Source organism: Chiloscyllium plagiosum, chromosome 2 (assembly GCF_004010195.1).
Source record: "Chiloscyllium plagiosum isolate BGI_BamShark_2017 chromosome 2, ASM401019v2, whole genome shotgun sequence".
NCBI classification, from domain to species: domain Eukaryota; kingdom Metazoa; phylum Chordata; class Chondrichthyes; order Orectolobiformes; family Hemiscylliidae; genus Chiloscyllium; species Chiloscyllium plagiosum.
In genome coordinates, this window is record NC_057711.1 from 129,580,996 (window position 1) to 129,596,772 (window position 15,777).

Genomic DNA, 15,777 nt, shown 5'->3' on the forward strand with positions numbered 1-15,777 from the left:
TTTTGCTCGCCTTCCCAGCAGTCCTCTGCTCCTTCCTCGCACCTCTCGGTAAATGGAGGCCCCGATGCCTGAGGTAAGCACTTTAGACTGTTATCCTCACCTTCCCAGCAGTCCTCTGCTCCTTCCTCGCACCTCTCGGTAAATGGAGGCCCCGATGCCTGAGGTAAGCACTTTAGACTGTTATGCTCACCTTCCCAGCAGTCCTCTGCTCCTTCCTCGCAGCTCTCGGTAAATGGAGGCCCCGATGCCTGAGGTAAGCACTTTAGACTGTTATGCTCACCTTCACAGCAGTCCTCTGCTCCTTCCTCGCACCTCTCGGTAAATGGAGGCCCCGATGCCTGAGGTAAGTACTTTAGACTGTTATGCTCACCTTCCCAGCAGTCCTCTGCTCCTCCATTTGAATGCAAAGATTGTGCAAAGGAGCGAAGGAGGATGAGAAAGGTGAAGCAGTCAGAGTTGACCAATCAAAAGCTGTGCACCAAATTCACCAGGGACAATTTTCCAAGCTTGTGGGGTAATCCGGTACATATATCTGATGCTTTATATGGCTCTCTGCAGTCTTTCTTACTGGAAAAAGCCCTTATTTTCACTTACTGCAGAATTTCATGTTACCATCACTGTCAAGTCTATGATTCCAAACTTATTTTTAACCAAAGAGGTCAACTTTCTGAATTGAAGCTGAGAAAGTGAGGACTGCAGATGCTGGCGATCAGAGTCAAAAAGTGTAGTGCTGGTCAGGCAGCATCTGAGGAGCAGGAGAATCGATGTTTTGGGCAAAAGCTCTTCATCAGGAATGTGGAGGGGGCCAAGGGGGCTGAGAAATAAATGGGAGTGGTGTGAGGCTGGGGGTAAGGTAGCTGAGAAAGCGCTAGGTAGATGAAGGTGGGGGTGATGGTGATAGGCTGGAGAGGAGGGTGGAGCAGGTAGGTGGAAAGGAAGATGGACAGGTAGGACAGTTCAAGAGGGCGGTGCCGAGTTGGAATGTTGGATCAGGGATGAGGTGGTAGGAGGGGAAATGAGGAAACTAGTGAAATTGACATTGATCCTGTGTAGTTGGACGGTCCCGAGGCAGAAGATGAGGCATTCTTCCTCCAGGCGTCTAGAATTTAGTGGTGGAGGAGGCCCAGGACTTGCATATCCTTGGCTGAGTGGGAGGAGGAGTTGAAGTGATCAGCCATAGGGCAGTGGGGTTGTTTAGTGCGCGTGTCCCAGAAATCTTCTCTGAAACATTCGCAAGTAGGCGTCCTCCCTCCCAATGTAAAGGAGACCACATTGAGAGCAACAGACACAGTAGATGATGTGTGTGGAGGTAAAGGAAAATCTATGCCTGATGTGGAAGGATCCTTTGGGGGGACGAGGTGTGAGCAGCAGGAGAAGGTGCTGGGATTGGAGGTGGGTTGGTGGAGGGCATGGACCGAACAAGGGAGTCACAGAGGGAATGGTCTCTTCAAAATGCTGATAGGGGTAGGGAGGGAAATATATCCCTAGTGGTGGGGTCTGTTTGTAGGTGGCAGAAGTGGCAGAGAATGATGTGATGTATCCAGAGGTTGGTAGGGCGGAATGTGAGGACAGGGGGGGTTCTGTCCTTATTGCGATTGGAAGGTGGGGGTTCAAGGGCGGAGGTGCGGGAAGTGGAGGAGATGCAATGAAGGGCATTGTCGACCATGTGGGAGGAGAAATTGTGGTCTTTGAAGACGGAGGCCATCTGGATTGTTCTATGGTGGAATTGGTCCTTCTGGGAGCAGATACGGTAGAGGCAGAGGAATTGAGGGAAAGGGATAGCGGTTTTACAGGAGGCAGGGTAGGAGGAGCTGTAGTCCAGGTAGCTGTGGGAGTCGGTGATTTGTGGTAGATGTCCATGTTGAGTCGGATGCCCGAAATGGAGATGAAGATGTCCAAGAAGGGGAAGGAGGTGTCCGGGATGGGCCAGGCGAACTTGAGGTCAGGGTATAAGGTGTTCGTGAAGTTGATGAACTGTTCAACCTCCTCATGGGAGCACGAGGTGGAACTGATATAGTCATCGATGTAGCAGAGGACAAGGTGGGGAGTGGTGCTGGTGTAGCTGTGGAAGATGGATTGTTCTACATACCCGACAAAGAGACAGGCATAGCTGGGGCCCATGCGAGTGCCCATGGCTACCCCTTTGGTCTGGAGAAAGTGGGAGGATTCGAAGGAGAAATTGTTGAGAGTGAGGACCAGTTCAGCCAATTGAATGAGTCTGTTGGTGGAAGGGTACTAGTTGGGTTGGTGGGAGAGGATGAAACAGTGGGTTTGGAGGCCTTTGTCATGGCAGGTGTGTACAGGGACTGGATGTCCATGGTGAAGATAAGGCATTTGGGGACAGGGTATCAAACGTCATGGAGGAGGTGGAGGGTGTGGGTAGTGTTTCGAATGTATGTGGGAAGATACATGTGGGACTCTCCTGCTCCTCAGATGCTGCCTGACTGGCTGTGCTTTTCCAGCACCACACTCTTCAACTCTGAATCTAAGTTGAGCAGCTCAATTTGAGCTGAATTTTCTTCTGGTCAGACAAGAAAGGACAAATCATGGAACAAAACCCAGTATTTTAACAAGCCTTTTAACAATGGGCTTGAAGGCAGGGCTGGTAAAATGTGACAGGAATGTATTAGGCCAATGCCTTCGCCCTCATGTTTTAATTCCACTTCCCCAGCAAAGGAAAGGTTGGCAGATCCACCATGCACTGGAAGACCATTTGAACTATTTCACCACACAATATTTCCTGCCTCCACAAGCACTTTACCTGAAATGGAGCCAACCTCCTCGTGGGCTCACGAGATTATGTGAGCATTGTCCAATCTTCGAAGATAAACATTCCATTGTATCTTGCTGGAAATACAAGATTATAGTATTATGGCATGGGCAATAGAACACCTAAGATCTTGTTGAATAACAAAGCCAACAGTGTATCTCCTTAATCATGAAGAATTAAGGACAGAGGAAGATGTCAGAAGGGTAGGATGCAGTTTATTCAAATCAAGTCCAGAAAGAGAAATAAAGACAGGAGATGTAAGATTAACTTCAAAGAAAAATGTATAAACAGAATTGAGAAGATTTTTAAAATTTGGAAATTTGTAAAAATTGAAACAAAAAGCTGGCTGAATGGCTACCGTATAAGTACTGCCAACTGTTGTAAAAGCTATTTGGAGTATTATGCACTGCTTTGGCCCCCATATCTCAGGAAAGATGTACTGACCCTGGAGTGGATTCACAGGGGGTTCACGAGAATGGTCCCAGGAATGAAAAGCTTAACATATGATGAACATTTGAGGAGTCAGGGTCTATACTCGATGGATTTTAAAAGGATGAGGGGGGATCTAATAGAAACATGTAAAATATCAAATGGTCTGGACAGAGTGGATGTTTCCATTGTTAGGAGAGACTAGGATCCGAGGGCACAGCCTTGGAGTAAAGGAAAGACCTTTTAGAACAGAGATAGGGGAAACTTTTTCAGCCAGAGGAGTGAATCTATGGAATTCATTGCCACAGAAGGCTGTGGAGGTCAGGTGATTCAGTATATTTAACACTGAGAAAGATATGTTTTTGATTGTCAAAGAGATCAAAGATTACACGAAAAAAGCTGGAAAATGAGGTTGAGAAACTTGATTGAATGGTGGAGCAGACTCGATGGGCTGAATGGCCTAATTTCTTCTGCTATGTCTTATTGTCTTATGGTTCTTTAATGTCCTTTTGGGAAGGAAAGTGCCATCCTTATTGGTCTAACCTACATGTGACTCCAGACCCTCAGACCATCAGCGTTGACCCTTAACTACTTTCTGAGCAATTAGAGATGGGCAAGAAATATTGGCCCAGCCAGCAACAACCACATAATATGCATGAGTTAAAAATAACCTCTAAAAACACTTTCACACACTGAGGAGTGCAATTGCACGATGTAAATTGTTCTCATTCTGGGTGTAAGAGGTTGATCAATATTGCTGGCATGTTATTTCAAAGGTACTTGCACTGTTAACCACCAGGTGTAACTCTGTGTGACAAAATTAATGGAAAATTAATATGAAATACATTAGGTTACTTACAGTGTGGAAACAGGCCCTTCGGCCCAACAAGTCCACACTGACCCTCTGAAGAACAACCCACCCAGACCCATTCCCCTACATTTACCCCTTCACCTAACACTACGAACAATTTAGCATGGCCAATTCACCTAACCTGCACATTTTTGGACTATGGGGAGCACTCAGAGGAAACCCACGCAGACACAGGGAGAATGTGCAAACTCCACACAGACAGTTGCCCGAGGCGGGAATTGAACCCGGGTCTCTGGTGCTGTGAGGCAGCAGTGCTAACCACTGTGCCACCGTGCCACACAAAATAAATATAAGGAAATATAAGGAAGTTATTTTTTAAAATTGGGAAATGCTGCTTGTATAAATCAAATAGATTACATTAAACCAGCAAATTCTGAAGATACAAACCTCATAATAGTTCTGTTAATCACCTGAACTCTCTGACCAGTTTGTTTGTAACAATGGTATTCATCTTAACATATTGTAGATCTAGCCAATTGTAGCCCAGAAAAAGATTCCTGATGTTCAGGCCAGATCCTCCCTATGTTCTATTTTAGACCTCAGCAGTCACACATTCTCCTCCGGTGCTTGTTATGAAACTGTGGGGTGGAGCAGAGCCACACTCCGAAATGGAGTTCGGGCAGACAGGTCCCAGTTTATCATTGAGTCTCTCTGCCTCCTTGTTCCAGAATCGTAACGAGGAGGCACTGCCTTTCAACAAAAGACACTAATTGAGATGATGTATGACCTTTACCACAAATCCTCATATGGAGAGTTATTCCATATCCCTTTATACATTTATCATAATGTCCAGGTTGAAAATTGCAATTAACACAATAATCACAAACCTTACAGGGGCCTAACCTAGATTTACACTAATCTTTGTGTGAAAATGCACTTCCCAATTTCACTTCAAAATTGTCCAGCTCTAAATCTAGTATTATGCATTCTTACTGAATTTATACACCAGAGAAATTAGTGGTCTGTATTTATCATATTCAATTATTTTATGATTTTAAACTAATACTGGTGTAAAGAGGCCATACTGGACCTGGTGTTGGGGAATGAGCCCAGCCAGGTAGTTGAAGTTTCATAGAACACAGAACGTTACAGCGCAGTACAGGCCCTTCAGGCCTCAATGTTGCACTGATTTGTGAAACCAATCTGAAGCCCATCTATTCAACACTATTCCATTTTCATCCATATGTTTATCGAATGACCATTTAAATGCCCTTAAAGTTGGTGAGTCTACTCCTGTTACAGGCAGGGCATTCCACGCCCCTACTACTCCCTGAGCAAACAAACCACCTCTGACATCTGTCCTATATCTATCATCCCTCAATTTAAAGCTATGTCCCCTCGTGCTAGTCATCACCATCCAAGGAAAAAGGCACTCACTGTCCAGCCTACCTAACCCTCTGATTATCTTATATGTTCCAATTAAGTCACTTCTAAATCTTCTTCTCTCTAATGAAAACAGCCACAAGTCCATCAGCCCTTCCTCATAAGATCTTCCCATGAAACCAGATAACATCCTAGTAAATCACCTCTGAACCCTTTTCAAAGCTTCCACATCCTTCCGATAATGGGTGATCCAAGTGCAGCAGCACCAGAGTTTTGTACAACTGCTGCATGACCTCGTGGCTCCGAAACACAATCCCCCTACCAATAAAAGCTAACACTCCATATGCCTTCTTAACAACCCTATCAACCTGGGTGGCAACTTTCAAGGAACTGGACACCGAGATTCTCTGCTCATCTACACTCCCAGGAATCTTACCATTAGCCCAGTACTCTGCATTCCTGTTACTCCTTCCAAAGTGAATCACCTCACACTTTTCCACACTAAACTCCATTTGCCACCTCTCAGCCCAGCTCTACAGCTTAACTATGTCCCTCTATAACCCACAACATCCTTTGGCACTTTCCACAACTCCACCGACCTTAGTGTCATCTGCAAATTTACTAGCCCATCCTTCTACACCCTCATCAGGTCGTTTATAAAAATGACAAACAGCAGTGCACCCAAAACAGATCATTGTGGTACACCACTACTAACTGAACTCCAGGATGTACATTTTCCTTCAACGACCACCCTCTGGCTTCTTTCAGCTAGCCAATTTCTGATCCAGTAGGGGATTACTTTGGGAATAGTGATCACAATTCCATAGAATACTCATGGACAAAGATGAGAGCAGTCCTCAAGGAAGAGCGCTAAATTGGGGGAAGGCCAACTGTACCAATGTTCGGCTGGAGCTGGGAAATGTGGATTGGGAGCAGCTGTTTGAAGGTAAATCTACATTTGATGTGTGGGAGGCTTTTAAAGAGAGGTTGATTAGAATGCAGGAGAAACATGTTACTGTGAAAATGAGGGATAGAAATGGCAAGATTAGGGAACCATGGATGACAGGTGAAATGGTGAGACTAGCTAAGCGGAAAAAGGAAGCACACATAAGGTTTAGGCAACTAAAGACAGGTGAACCTTTGGCAGAATATTGGGAAAGTGGGACCAATCTGAAACGAGGAATTAAGAGGGCTAAAAGAGGTCATGAGATGTCCTTAGCAAACAGGATTAAGGAAAAACCGAAAGCCTTTTATTCATACATAAGGAGCAAGAGGGTAACAAGGGAAGGGTTGGTCCACTCAAGGACAAAGGAGAAAAGTTATGCGTGGTGTCAGAGAAAATGGGTGAGATTCTTAATGAGTACTTTGCATCAGTATTCACCAAGGAGAGGGACATGACGGACGTTGAGGCTCAGGATAGATGTTTGATTACTCAAGGTCAAGGTCAAGGTCAAGTCGGTATAAGGAGGAAGGAATTGTTGGGTGCTTTAAAAGGCATCAAGGTGGACAAGTCTCCAGGTCCGGATGGGATCTATCCCAGGTTACTGAGGGAAGCGAGAGAGGAAATAGCTAGGGCCTTAACAGATATTGTTGCAGTTTGCTTGAACAGGGTGAGGTCCCAGAGGACTGGAGAATTGCTAATGTTGTCCCCTTGTTTAAGAAGGGTAGCAAGTATAATCCAGGTAATTACAGACTGGTGAGCCTGATGTCAATGATAGGGAAGCTGCTGGAGAAGATACTGAGGAGTAGGATCTATTCCCATTTGGAAGAAAATAGGCTTATCAGTGATAGACAACATGGTTTTGTGCAGGAAAAGTCATGTCTTACTCAACTTAATTTGAGGAAGTGACAAAGTTGATTGATGAGGGAAAGGTTGTAGATGTCATCTACATGGACTTCAGTAAGGCGTTTGATAAGGTTCCCCATGGTAGGCTGATAGAGAAAGTGAAGTTGCATGGTATCCAGGGTGTACTAGTTAGATGGATAGAGAACTGGCTGGGCAACAGAAGACAGAGAGTAGTAGTGGAAGGGAGTTTCTCAAAATGGAGAACGGTGACCTGTGGTGTTCCACAGGGATCCATACTGGGACCACTGTTGTTTGTGATATATATAAATGATTTGGAGGAAGGCTTGGGGGTCTGATTAGCAAGTTTGCTGATGACAGATTGGTGGAGTAGCAGATAGTGAAGGGGACTGTCAGAAAATGCAGAATATAGGTAGATTGGAGAATTGGGTGGAGAAATGGCAGATGGAGTTCAATCCAGTCACATGTGAGGTGATGCATTTTGAAAGATCCAATTCAAGAGCAAACTATACAGTGAATAGAATAGTCCTGGGGAAAATTGATGTACAGAGAGATCTGGGTGTTTCAGGTCCATTGCTACCTGTAGGTGGCAACGCAGGTCAATTGAGTGGTCAAGAAGGCATACAGAATGCTTTCCTTCATCAGACAGGGTATTGAGTACAAGAGTTGGCAGGTCATGTTACAGTTATATAAGACTTTGGTTCAGCCACATTTGGAATACTGCATACAGTTCTGGTCACCTCATTACCAAAAGGATGTGGATGCTTTGGAGAGGGTGTAGAGGAGGTTCACCAGGATTTTGCCTGGAATGGAGGGTGCTAGCTATGAAGAAAGGTTGAGTAAATTAGGATTATTTTCATTAGAAAGACAGAGGTTGAGGTGGGACCTGATTGAGGTATAGACAGGGTGGGTAGCAAGAAGCTTTTTCCCAGAGTGGGGAACTCAGTTACTAGGGATCATGAATTCAAGGTAAGAGGGGAAAAGGTTAGGGGAGATATGCGTAGAAAGTTCTTTATGCAGAGGGTGGTGGGTGTCTGGAACACATTGCCAGCAGAGGGGTAGAGGTGGGCACGGTAGCTTCATGTAAGATATATCCAGACAGCTACATGAATGGGCTGGGAGGGCTTTTGCCCAAAATATCGATTTTCCTGCTCCTCGGATGCTGCCTGACCTGCTGTGCTTTTCCAGCACCACTCTAATCTAAACAGGGCGCAGAGGGATACAGACCCTTACAAAATAGGCAGCAGATTTTGATAGAGGATCTGGATCGGCGCAGGCTTGGGGGGGGGGGCGAAGGGCCTGTTCCTGTGTTGTTGCTCTTTGTTCTAAACTCTACAATTAGATGTAGGGCAGCTAGTAGAGATGGTAACACCTTCTTTTGATACAAAAACAGAAATTGCTGGAGAAATCCAGCAGGTTTGTGAAGAAAAAGCAGAATTAACATTTCAGGTCCAGTGATCCTTCTTCAGAACTGTGTGGTCATTAAAAGACCACACAGAATCCTGTGTAATCAATTGCTGGGCTATCAACGAAGGGGCTTTGTTGCCAAATCCAAAATATTTTAAACTTTTTTTTTACTTTATGCCCATTTCTGACACTATACCTTCCAGCTACACTTCACATTGATAAGTAAATTAATGTTACCATGTCTGTAGGATCGGGATTGTGGTGGGCTACCCAGTTAACAATGTTCTGATGTGAAAAATCCAGACTGTGTCTCCAGAAAAATCCAGCAGAACAATAGCTAGACTGCAGGAGTAAACAAAGCAATGAAAAGCATATTGAAAGGGCACAGCAGATGCAGTAAGCAGAAAAGATGGGAATTTGATGGCCATGGTTTTTGAATGTTCTGAATACAAGTAGCCCTGGTTTGGAGACAAGGTTCTGTTCCTGAATCTGAATTGTATGTTGGACAACATTGCAAGACAATATAAAGTAACCGTTCATTATTACAGGAACGTCTCCTATCATCAGTGAATCCTTAAAATTACATCTCTTATTGAGCATTTGTAAGTCGATGTTTATAAATCGGGTAACTCCTGTATATTGCCTTCCAATCACCTTGACGACTTCTCTTCATGCTAGAGCACAACTGTTTGCTTAGATAAGTGATCATTTTTGGGGTGTTGCGGGGAGAAATGCAAAACTTTTCCCTGGAGCATCAGAAGCTGAGGGGTGACCTTCCAGAAGTTTATAAAATCCTGAGGGACGTGGATAAGCTAAATAAACATGGTCTTCTCCCTGGGATGGAGGAGTCCAGAACTAGAGGGGAATTGTTTACGGTGAGAGGAAAAAGATTTAAAAGAGACCTGAGGGGCAATATTTTCACGCAGAGGGTGGTACATGTACGGAATGAGATGCCAGAGGAAGTGGTGGAGGCTGGTACAATTACAACATTTAAAAGGCATCTGGATGGGTACATGAATAGGAAGGGTTTGGAGGGATATGGGCCAAATGCTGGTAAATGGGACTAGATTGGATTGGGATAACTGGTCGGCATGGACAAGTTGGACTGAAGAGTCTGTTTCTGTGCTGTACATCTCTATGACTCTATGACTTCATCAGTTTTAAATTCTTTGTTCATTGGCAGTGGACTTTTACTCTGCAGGTTCTCGCTCTTAATCATTTATTTTTCCACCCACAGATAACCGAGAGGCCTTCTGCTTTGCAGAGGTTCTTCAAACCATGTGTCAAATGTCCTCTAGCAGTCGCAACCTGGTCACCAAATCCGAGTGTTGCTGTGACGGTGGTCGTGGTTGGGGTAACCAATGTGAACTCTGCCCGCTCCCTGGCACTGCCCAGTACAAAAAGATGTGTCCACATGGTCCAGGCTACACAACTGATGGACAAGGTTGCAAAAACAGTTATCTACATCATGTTATGTTTAAACTGTATTTTAAGATCAACTAGTTTGTGTTGGATGTAGTGAAGATTATGAAAATTATGAACTTCAGCATATTTATTTGCTGTAGTTTTGGTACATCTACTATACGCGTTGAGTTAAATCATAATTAGTCATTGCTAACCTTATTGCATTCCGATGGGGTCATTGAATAAAAAGGTAATTCCAAATTTGTATTATTCTTGGATCTATTTCTAACTGGATATTTTGTTACAGACATCGATGAATGTAAGGTGATGCCTAACCTATGCCTGAATGGACAATGTATCAACACACTGGGTTCTTACCGCTGTCTCTGTAAGCTTGGTTACACCACAGACCTCACGGGTACAGCATGCATCGGTAAGAATTTAGTTCCTCGATTTTTTCTTTTAATAGACATATTTTGGAAGTAGATTAATTTTTTTTTAAATTAAAGTTGTGTTCCTTATTGTTTTGAATATCAAACTTCTTTATTGGAAGTCTTACAAAAAGTCACCTTCAACAAAAATCAAAAACAGACTTGGTATAATTCTGTGAGCAAATCATCAGCCAGTCTTCTCAACATCAGCTTGCATTTCTGCAGTGATTCTTAGTTATAGAAAGATGACTGAATGCTTTAAAGGATATAGGGGTGGCACAGTGGTTAGCACTGCTGCCCCACAGCACCAGGGACCTGGGTTCAATTCCAGCCTTGGGTGACTGTCCATGTAGAGTTTGCACATTCTCCCTGTCTGTGTAGGTTTTTAGATTAGATTAAATTACTTACAGTGTGGAAACAGGCCCTTCGGCCCAACAAGTCCACACCGACCCGCCGAAGCTTAACCCACCCAGACCCATTCCCCTACATTTACCCCTTCACCTAACACTACGGGCAATTTAGCATGGCCAATTCACCTAAACTGCACATTTTTGGATTGTGGGAGGAAATCGGAGCGCCCGGAGGAAACCCACGTAGACACAGGGAGAATGTGCAAACTCCACACAGAGAGTTACCTGAGGCGGGAATTGAACCTGGATCTCTGGCGCTGTGAGGCAGCAGTGCTAACCACTGTGCCACCTCTGGGTACTCCTCCCACGGGTCCAAAGAGGTGCAGGTTAGATCGATTGATCCAGCTAAATTGCCCATAGTGTCCAGGGATGTGTGGCTTAAATGGATTAGCCATGGTAACTGCAGGGTTACAAGGATGTAGGTGTGGATGGAACCCTCCTCTTGGATTGGTGTGGGATCAACTTTCCTGTGAACAGGACAAATATAGATGGAAAAGAAGGGGGGAAATTAAAACAGAAAGGTAAAGAAAATAATGTATGCTCGTAGAAAGTTAATGAAGTTAAAGGTGGATGTATGATGTTTAGAGAGGGAGTTACAGATACAGGACTATGTTGAACAAAAAAACATTTATTGATGATATAGCAATGAGAGCAGGAGTCAAGGAGGAAACTTGTCTCAGAGCAGTGGAGGTGCAATGCAGAGAAGTCTTAAATTCAGTTACATCACATAGTGGGCTACAACTATCTGCTACACACCCCCAGCCCTTTCTTGAATATAAATTTTGTGGACAGTATCTGATCTTCTACAATTTCATTATTTTAATACTGGTAATAATCTACTTAGATTAATAATCTTTTTTTCAGAACTTGAGTTTTACAAAAAAAACAATGTGGTTGAAGCTTTTTGCTTTGTATTCATCAGGACAACTTGCACAAATATCAGTTTAAAGGGAAAACATACATATTACTGTGGGGGGGGGGAACAGTTTGGCAATTGGATTCTGAATAGTAGAACTGCTGCCCTGGAGAATGCACCATTTAATGATGATTGATAGTTAACTGCTAACTTGGTTTAAGTTTCCTGCTTTAAAATTTAAACAAGCATGATAGTTAACTGTCAATCTCAATTAACTCATGCATCTTTCATGACAAAGCCTCGAACAATCAGAATCCATTTCCCAACCGATCAGCACTCTCCTTTGATACAGTTGATTTTCACCTGAAATTAGTATTCTTGCAAATTGCCCTGATGAGTACAAAACAAAAACCTTTGACAAAATGTGCCTTTTTTTGAAATAATAGTTAAACACTAGCATCAAAATCACAGAGTAGAAAAATCAGACTCTCCTATTAAATTTTATCCAAGTAAAGACAATGCTATTGTTTATTCCATGGTTGATATATCACTGTGTTTAAATCTGTTAAGAATTGGTCTCAGAGTCTTAATTCTGCTGTTCTTTGTTTCTTTCATTACATAACCAGATCTTGATGAATGCTCTCAGGCTCCAAAACCATGCAACTTTATCTGTAAGAACACAGAAGGAAGCTATCACTGTTCATGTCCGAGAGGCTACATTCTGCAGGAGGATGGAAAAACATGTAGAGGTCAGTGAAGAAAATTGTAAATGGAGCTCTGTCAGGCAGCCCTTGGTGCGATTAAGAAGTTAATGTGCTGTCGTGGAGTGAGGTGGCTAGAGAGAAGGAAAAAACAAAAGCAAAATTCAAAACCAGTAAAGAATAATGTATAGGTTGTTGTGGAATTCTTAACTTTCCAAGTAACCCCAGGGAAGAACACTGAATGGCGAGTTGTTAAATTTGTTTTTACAAGTAATCAGGTTTTAAGCGATCCTTACTGGAGCCATCTAATTCAACCCTGATTTTGTCAAGTTAAACTAAAACTCAAGCCAACGAGGTCAGGAGCACATTGGAGGGTCCCCTGTTCTTAGACCTTGCTTGTATGAGGTGACATCTTTGAAATGTGTAACTGATTCCTGGCTAAAGACGTTGCACTGAAGATTTGTTCAGACAGCTTTGCTGTTTAGTACTGTGCAGCCACAAGACCTCTCTTCACAAATGCAACGTTTAGATTCATACTTATCAGTTCATGTTACCAATGCTTTTAAATAGCTTGGATTGTCTATCTACTTACTTATTTCATTCACCTTTTAAATCACAGATCTTGATGAATGTTCTACAAAACAGCACAATTGTCAGTTCCTGTGTGTTAATACAATTGGTGGATTTACATGCAAGTGCCCACCTGGATTCACACAGCATCACACTGCCTGCATTGGTAGGAATGATCTAATTGCATATACAGGAAATCTTTACATTATTGTATTTGAAAGTTTGTGATTTTTTGTTTTCTTTGATTTGAGTTATTATTGTCATACGTACCCAGGTACAGTGAAGCATTTTGTTTTGAATGTGGTACATGTAGATCATACCATACAGAGTCCACCAGGATAATGGAACAAAGCGAGGAATGCAGTGTGGAGGCTGTGGAGAAGGTGCACAGAGAACAAAGCAGGATTTCAGGGAGCTAGGGTGGAAGCTGAGAGCTAGAACAAACAGAGTTGTTATCTCTGGATTGTTACCCATGCCACGTGATAGCGAGACAAGGAATAGGAAGAGATATCAGCTGAACACGTGGCTGCAGGGATGGTGCAGGAGGGAGGGTTTCAGGTACATGGATAATTGGGGCTCATTCTGGGAAAATGGGACATGTACAAACAGGACAGTCTTCACTTGAACCAGAGGGCTACTAATATTCTGGGTGGGAAATTTGCTGGTGCTATTTGGGTGGGTTTAAACTAGCTCGGCAGGGGGATGTGCACCTGAGTTGCAGTGTACAGGAGGATGAGAGTAGGAAGGACAGGGACAGGATTTCAGGGTCACAGGAATGTGCTGGCAGACAGCAAAGTGGTTTGAAGTGTTTCTACTTCAGTGCCAGAAGTATCTAAAATAAGGTAGGTGAGCTTGCAGCATGGATAGGTACCTGGGTCTTCGATGTTGTGGCCATTTCGAAGACATGGATAGAACAGGGTCAGGAATGGATGTTGCAGGTTCCAAGGTTTAGATCTTTCATAGAACATAGAACATAGAAGAATACAGTGCAGTACAGGCCCTTTGGCCCTCGATGTTGCGCCGATCCAAGCCCACCTAACCTACACTAGCCCACTATCCTCCATATGCCTATCCAATGCCCGCTTACCATATCAGGCAACATCCTGGTAAACCTCCTCTGCACCCGTTCCAGTGCCTCCACATCCTTTCTATAGTATGGCGACCAAAACTGCACACAATACTCCAGATGTGGCCGCACCAGAGTCCTATACAACTGCAATTAAGATCAGGGAAGATGGTAAAAGAGGGGGAGGTGTGGTTTTGTTAGTCAAGGACAGTATAACAGTGGCTGAAAGAATGTTTGATGAGGACTAGTCTACTGAGGTGGTATGGGCTGAGGTTAGAAACAGGAGAGGAGAGGTCACACTGCTTGGAGTTTTTTATAGGCCTCCGCAGAGTTCCAGGGAGGTGGAGGAGAGGATTGGCAAAACGATTCTGGGTAGGAGTAAAAGGAACAGGGTGGTTGTTATGGGGGATTTAAACTTCCCCAACATTAACTGGAAATGCTATAACTCTAGTACGTTGGATGGATCAGTTTTTGTCAAATATGTACAGGAGGGTTTCCTGACAGTGTGTTGAAGGGCCGACAAGAGGGGAGGCCACATTGGATCTGGTATTTGGTAATGAACCAAGCCAGGTGTTTGATTTAGTGGCAGGTGAGCACTTTGGAGAGAGTGACCATAATTCGGTTACGTTTAGTTTAGCAATGGAAAGGAATAGGCACATGCCACAGGGCAAGCGTTATTGATGGGGCAAGGGCAATTAAAATGCGATGAGGCAAGACTTAGGATGCATAGAATGGGGTAGCAAAATGCAGGGGATGCAGACAATCGAAATGTGAAGCTGCTTTAAGAAACAGATATTGCGTGTCCTTGATAGGTATGTCCCTGGCAGGCAGGGAGGAAGTGATAAAGTAAGGTAACCTTGGTTTACTACAGAAATTACATCTCTTGTTAAGCTTATGTGACGGTGAGACGAGATGGTTCAGATGAGGTCTGGAGAGTTACAGATTAGCTAGGAAGGATTAAAGAGAGAGTTAAGAGGACCAAAAGGGAACATGAGCAGTCTTTAGTAGGTAGAATAGAGGAGAACCCTAAAGCTTTCTCTAGGTTCGTGAGGAATAAAAGGATGACTACAGTAAGAATAGGGCCAGTCAAAGACAGAAGTGGGATGTAGAGTGTGGACCCTGTGGAGATAAGAGAGATGCTAAATGAATATTTCTCATCGGTTTTCACACAGGAAAAGGAGAATATTGTGGAGGAGAAGAATGGGTTATGAGATATTAGACTAGAAAGGATCAAGATTAATAAGGAAGAGGTGTTATCAATTCTAGAAGGAGCGAAAGTAGACAAGTCCCCTGGGCCAGAGGGGATTTATCCGAGGATTCTCTGGGAAGCGAGGGAGGAGATGTTGGAAAAAATGTATCTCCAAAATCATGCTGCGACCTGACACTTTAAGCTGTTCATAAAGTGACTGAGCAATGCTCAAATTAAGTAGAGTACACTTTGAATTGTCTGCCCATATCTGGTTTCTGAGCCATAGAGGAAATATTGAAATGCAGAAAACATCTGAAAATGTGTCAGTTCCACCTGCTGTAGTTCAGGGAACTACATCCATTAAGCTTCACAATGAATACATGGACTGACAGGTATTAGCCATGCGGCTGATGCAGCTGCCACCCCCACGCTGATTGACGATGTCACTTCCGCCCCCATCATGGCCACTCCCACAACCACTTCCACCCCTCACAATTCCTCATGCATCACACGTGACGTCACTTCCGCCCCTCACATCATCGCTGA

The 15,777-nt window shown here is 43.8% G+C and overlaps 1 protein-coding gene across 1 annotated transcript in view; it reads left to right on the plus strand.

Annotated features, from left to right (window-relative positions):
* The window catches only part of LOC122558088 (fibrillin-2-like), a 318,053-nt gene that overhangs the window by 277,460 nt on the left and 24,816 nt on the right, over positions 1-15,777 (plus strand). The window contains exons 54-57 of the mRNA XM_043706411.1: positions 9,842-10,048; positions 10,316-10,441; positions 12,332-12,454; positions 13,026-13,142. Coding sequence (XP_043562346.1) covers positions 9,842-10,048; positions 10,316-10,441; positions 12,332-12,454; positions 13,026-13,142 — 573 coding nt within the window. The remainder of the gene's footprint in view (positions 1-9,841; positions 10,049-10,315; positions 10,442-12,331; positions 12,455-13,025; positions 13,143-15,777) is intronic.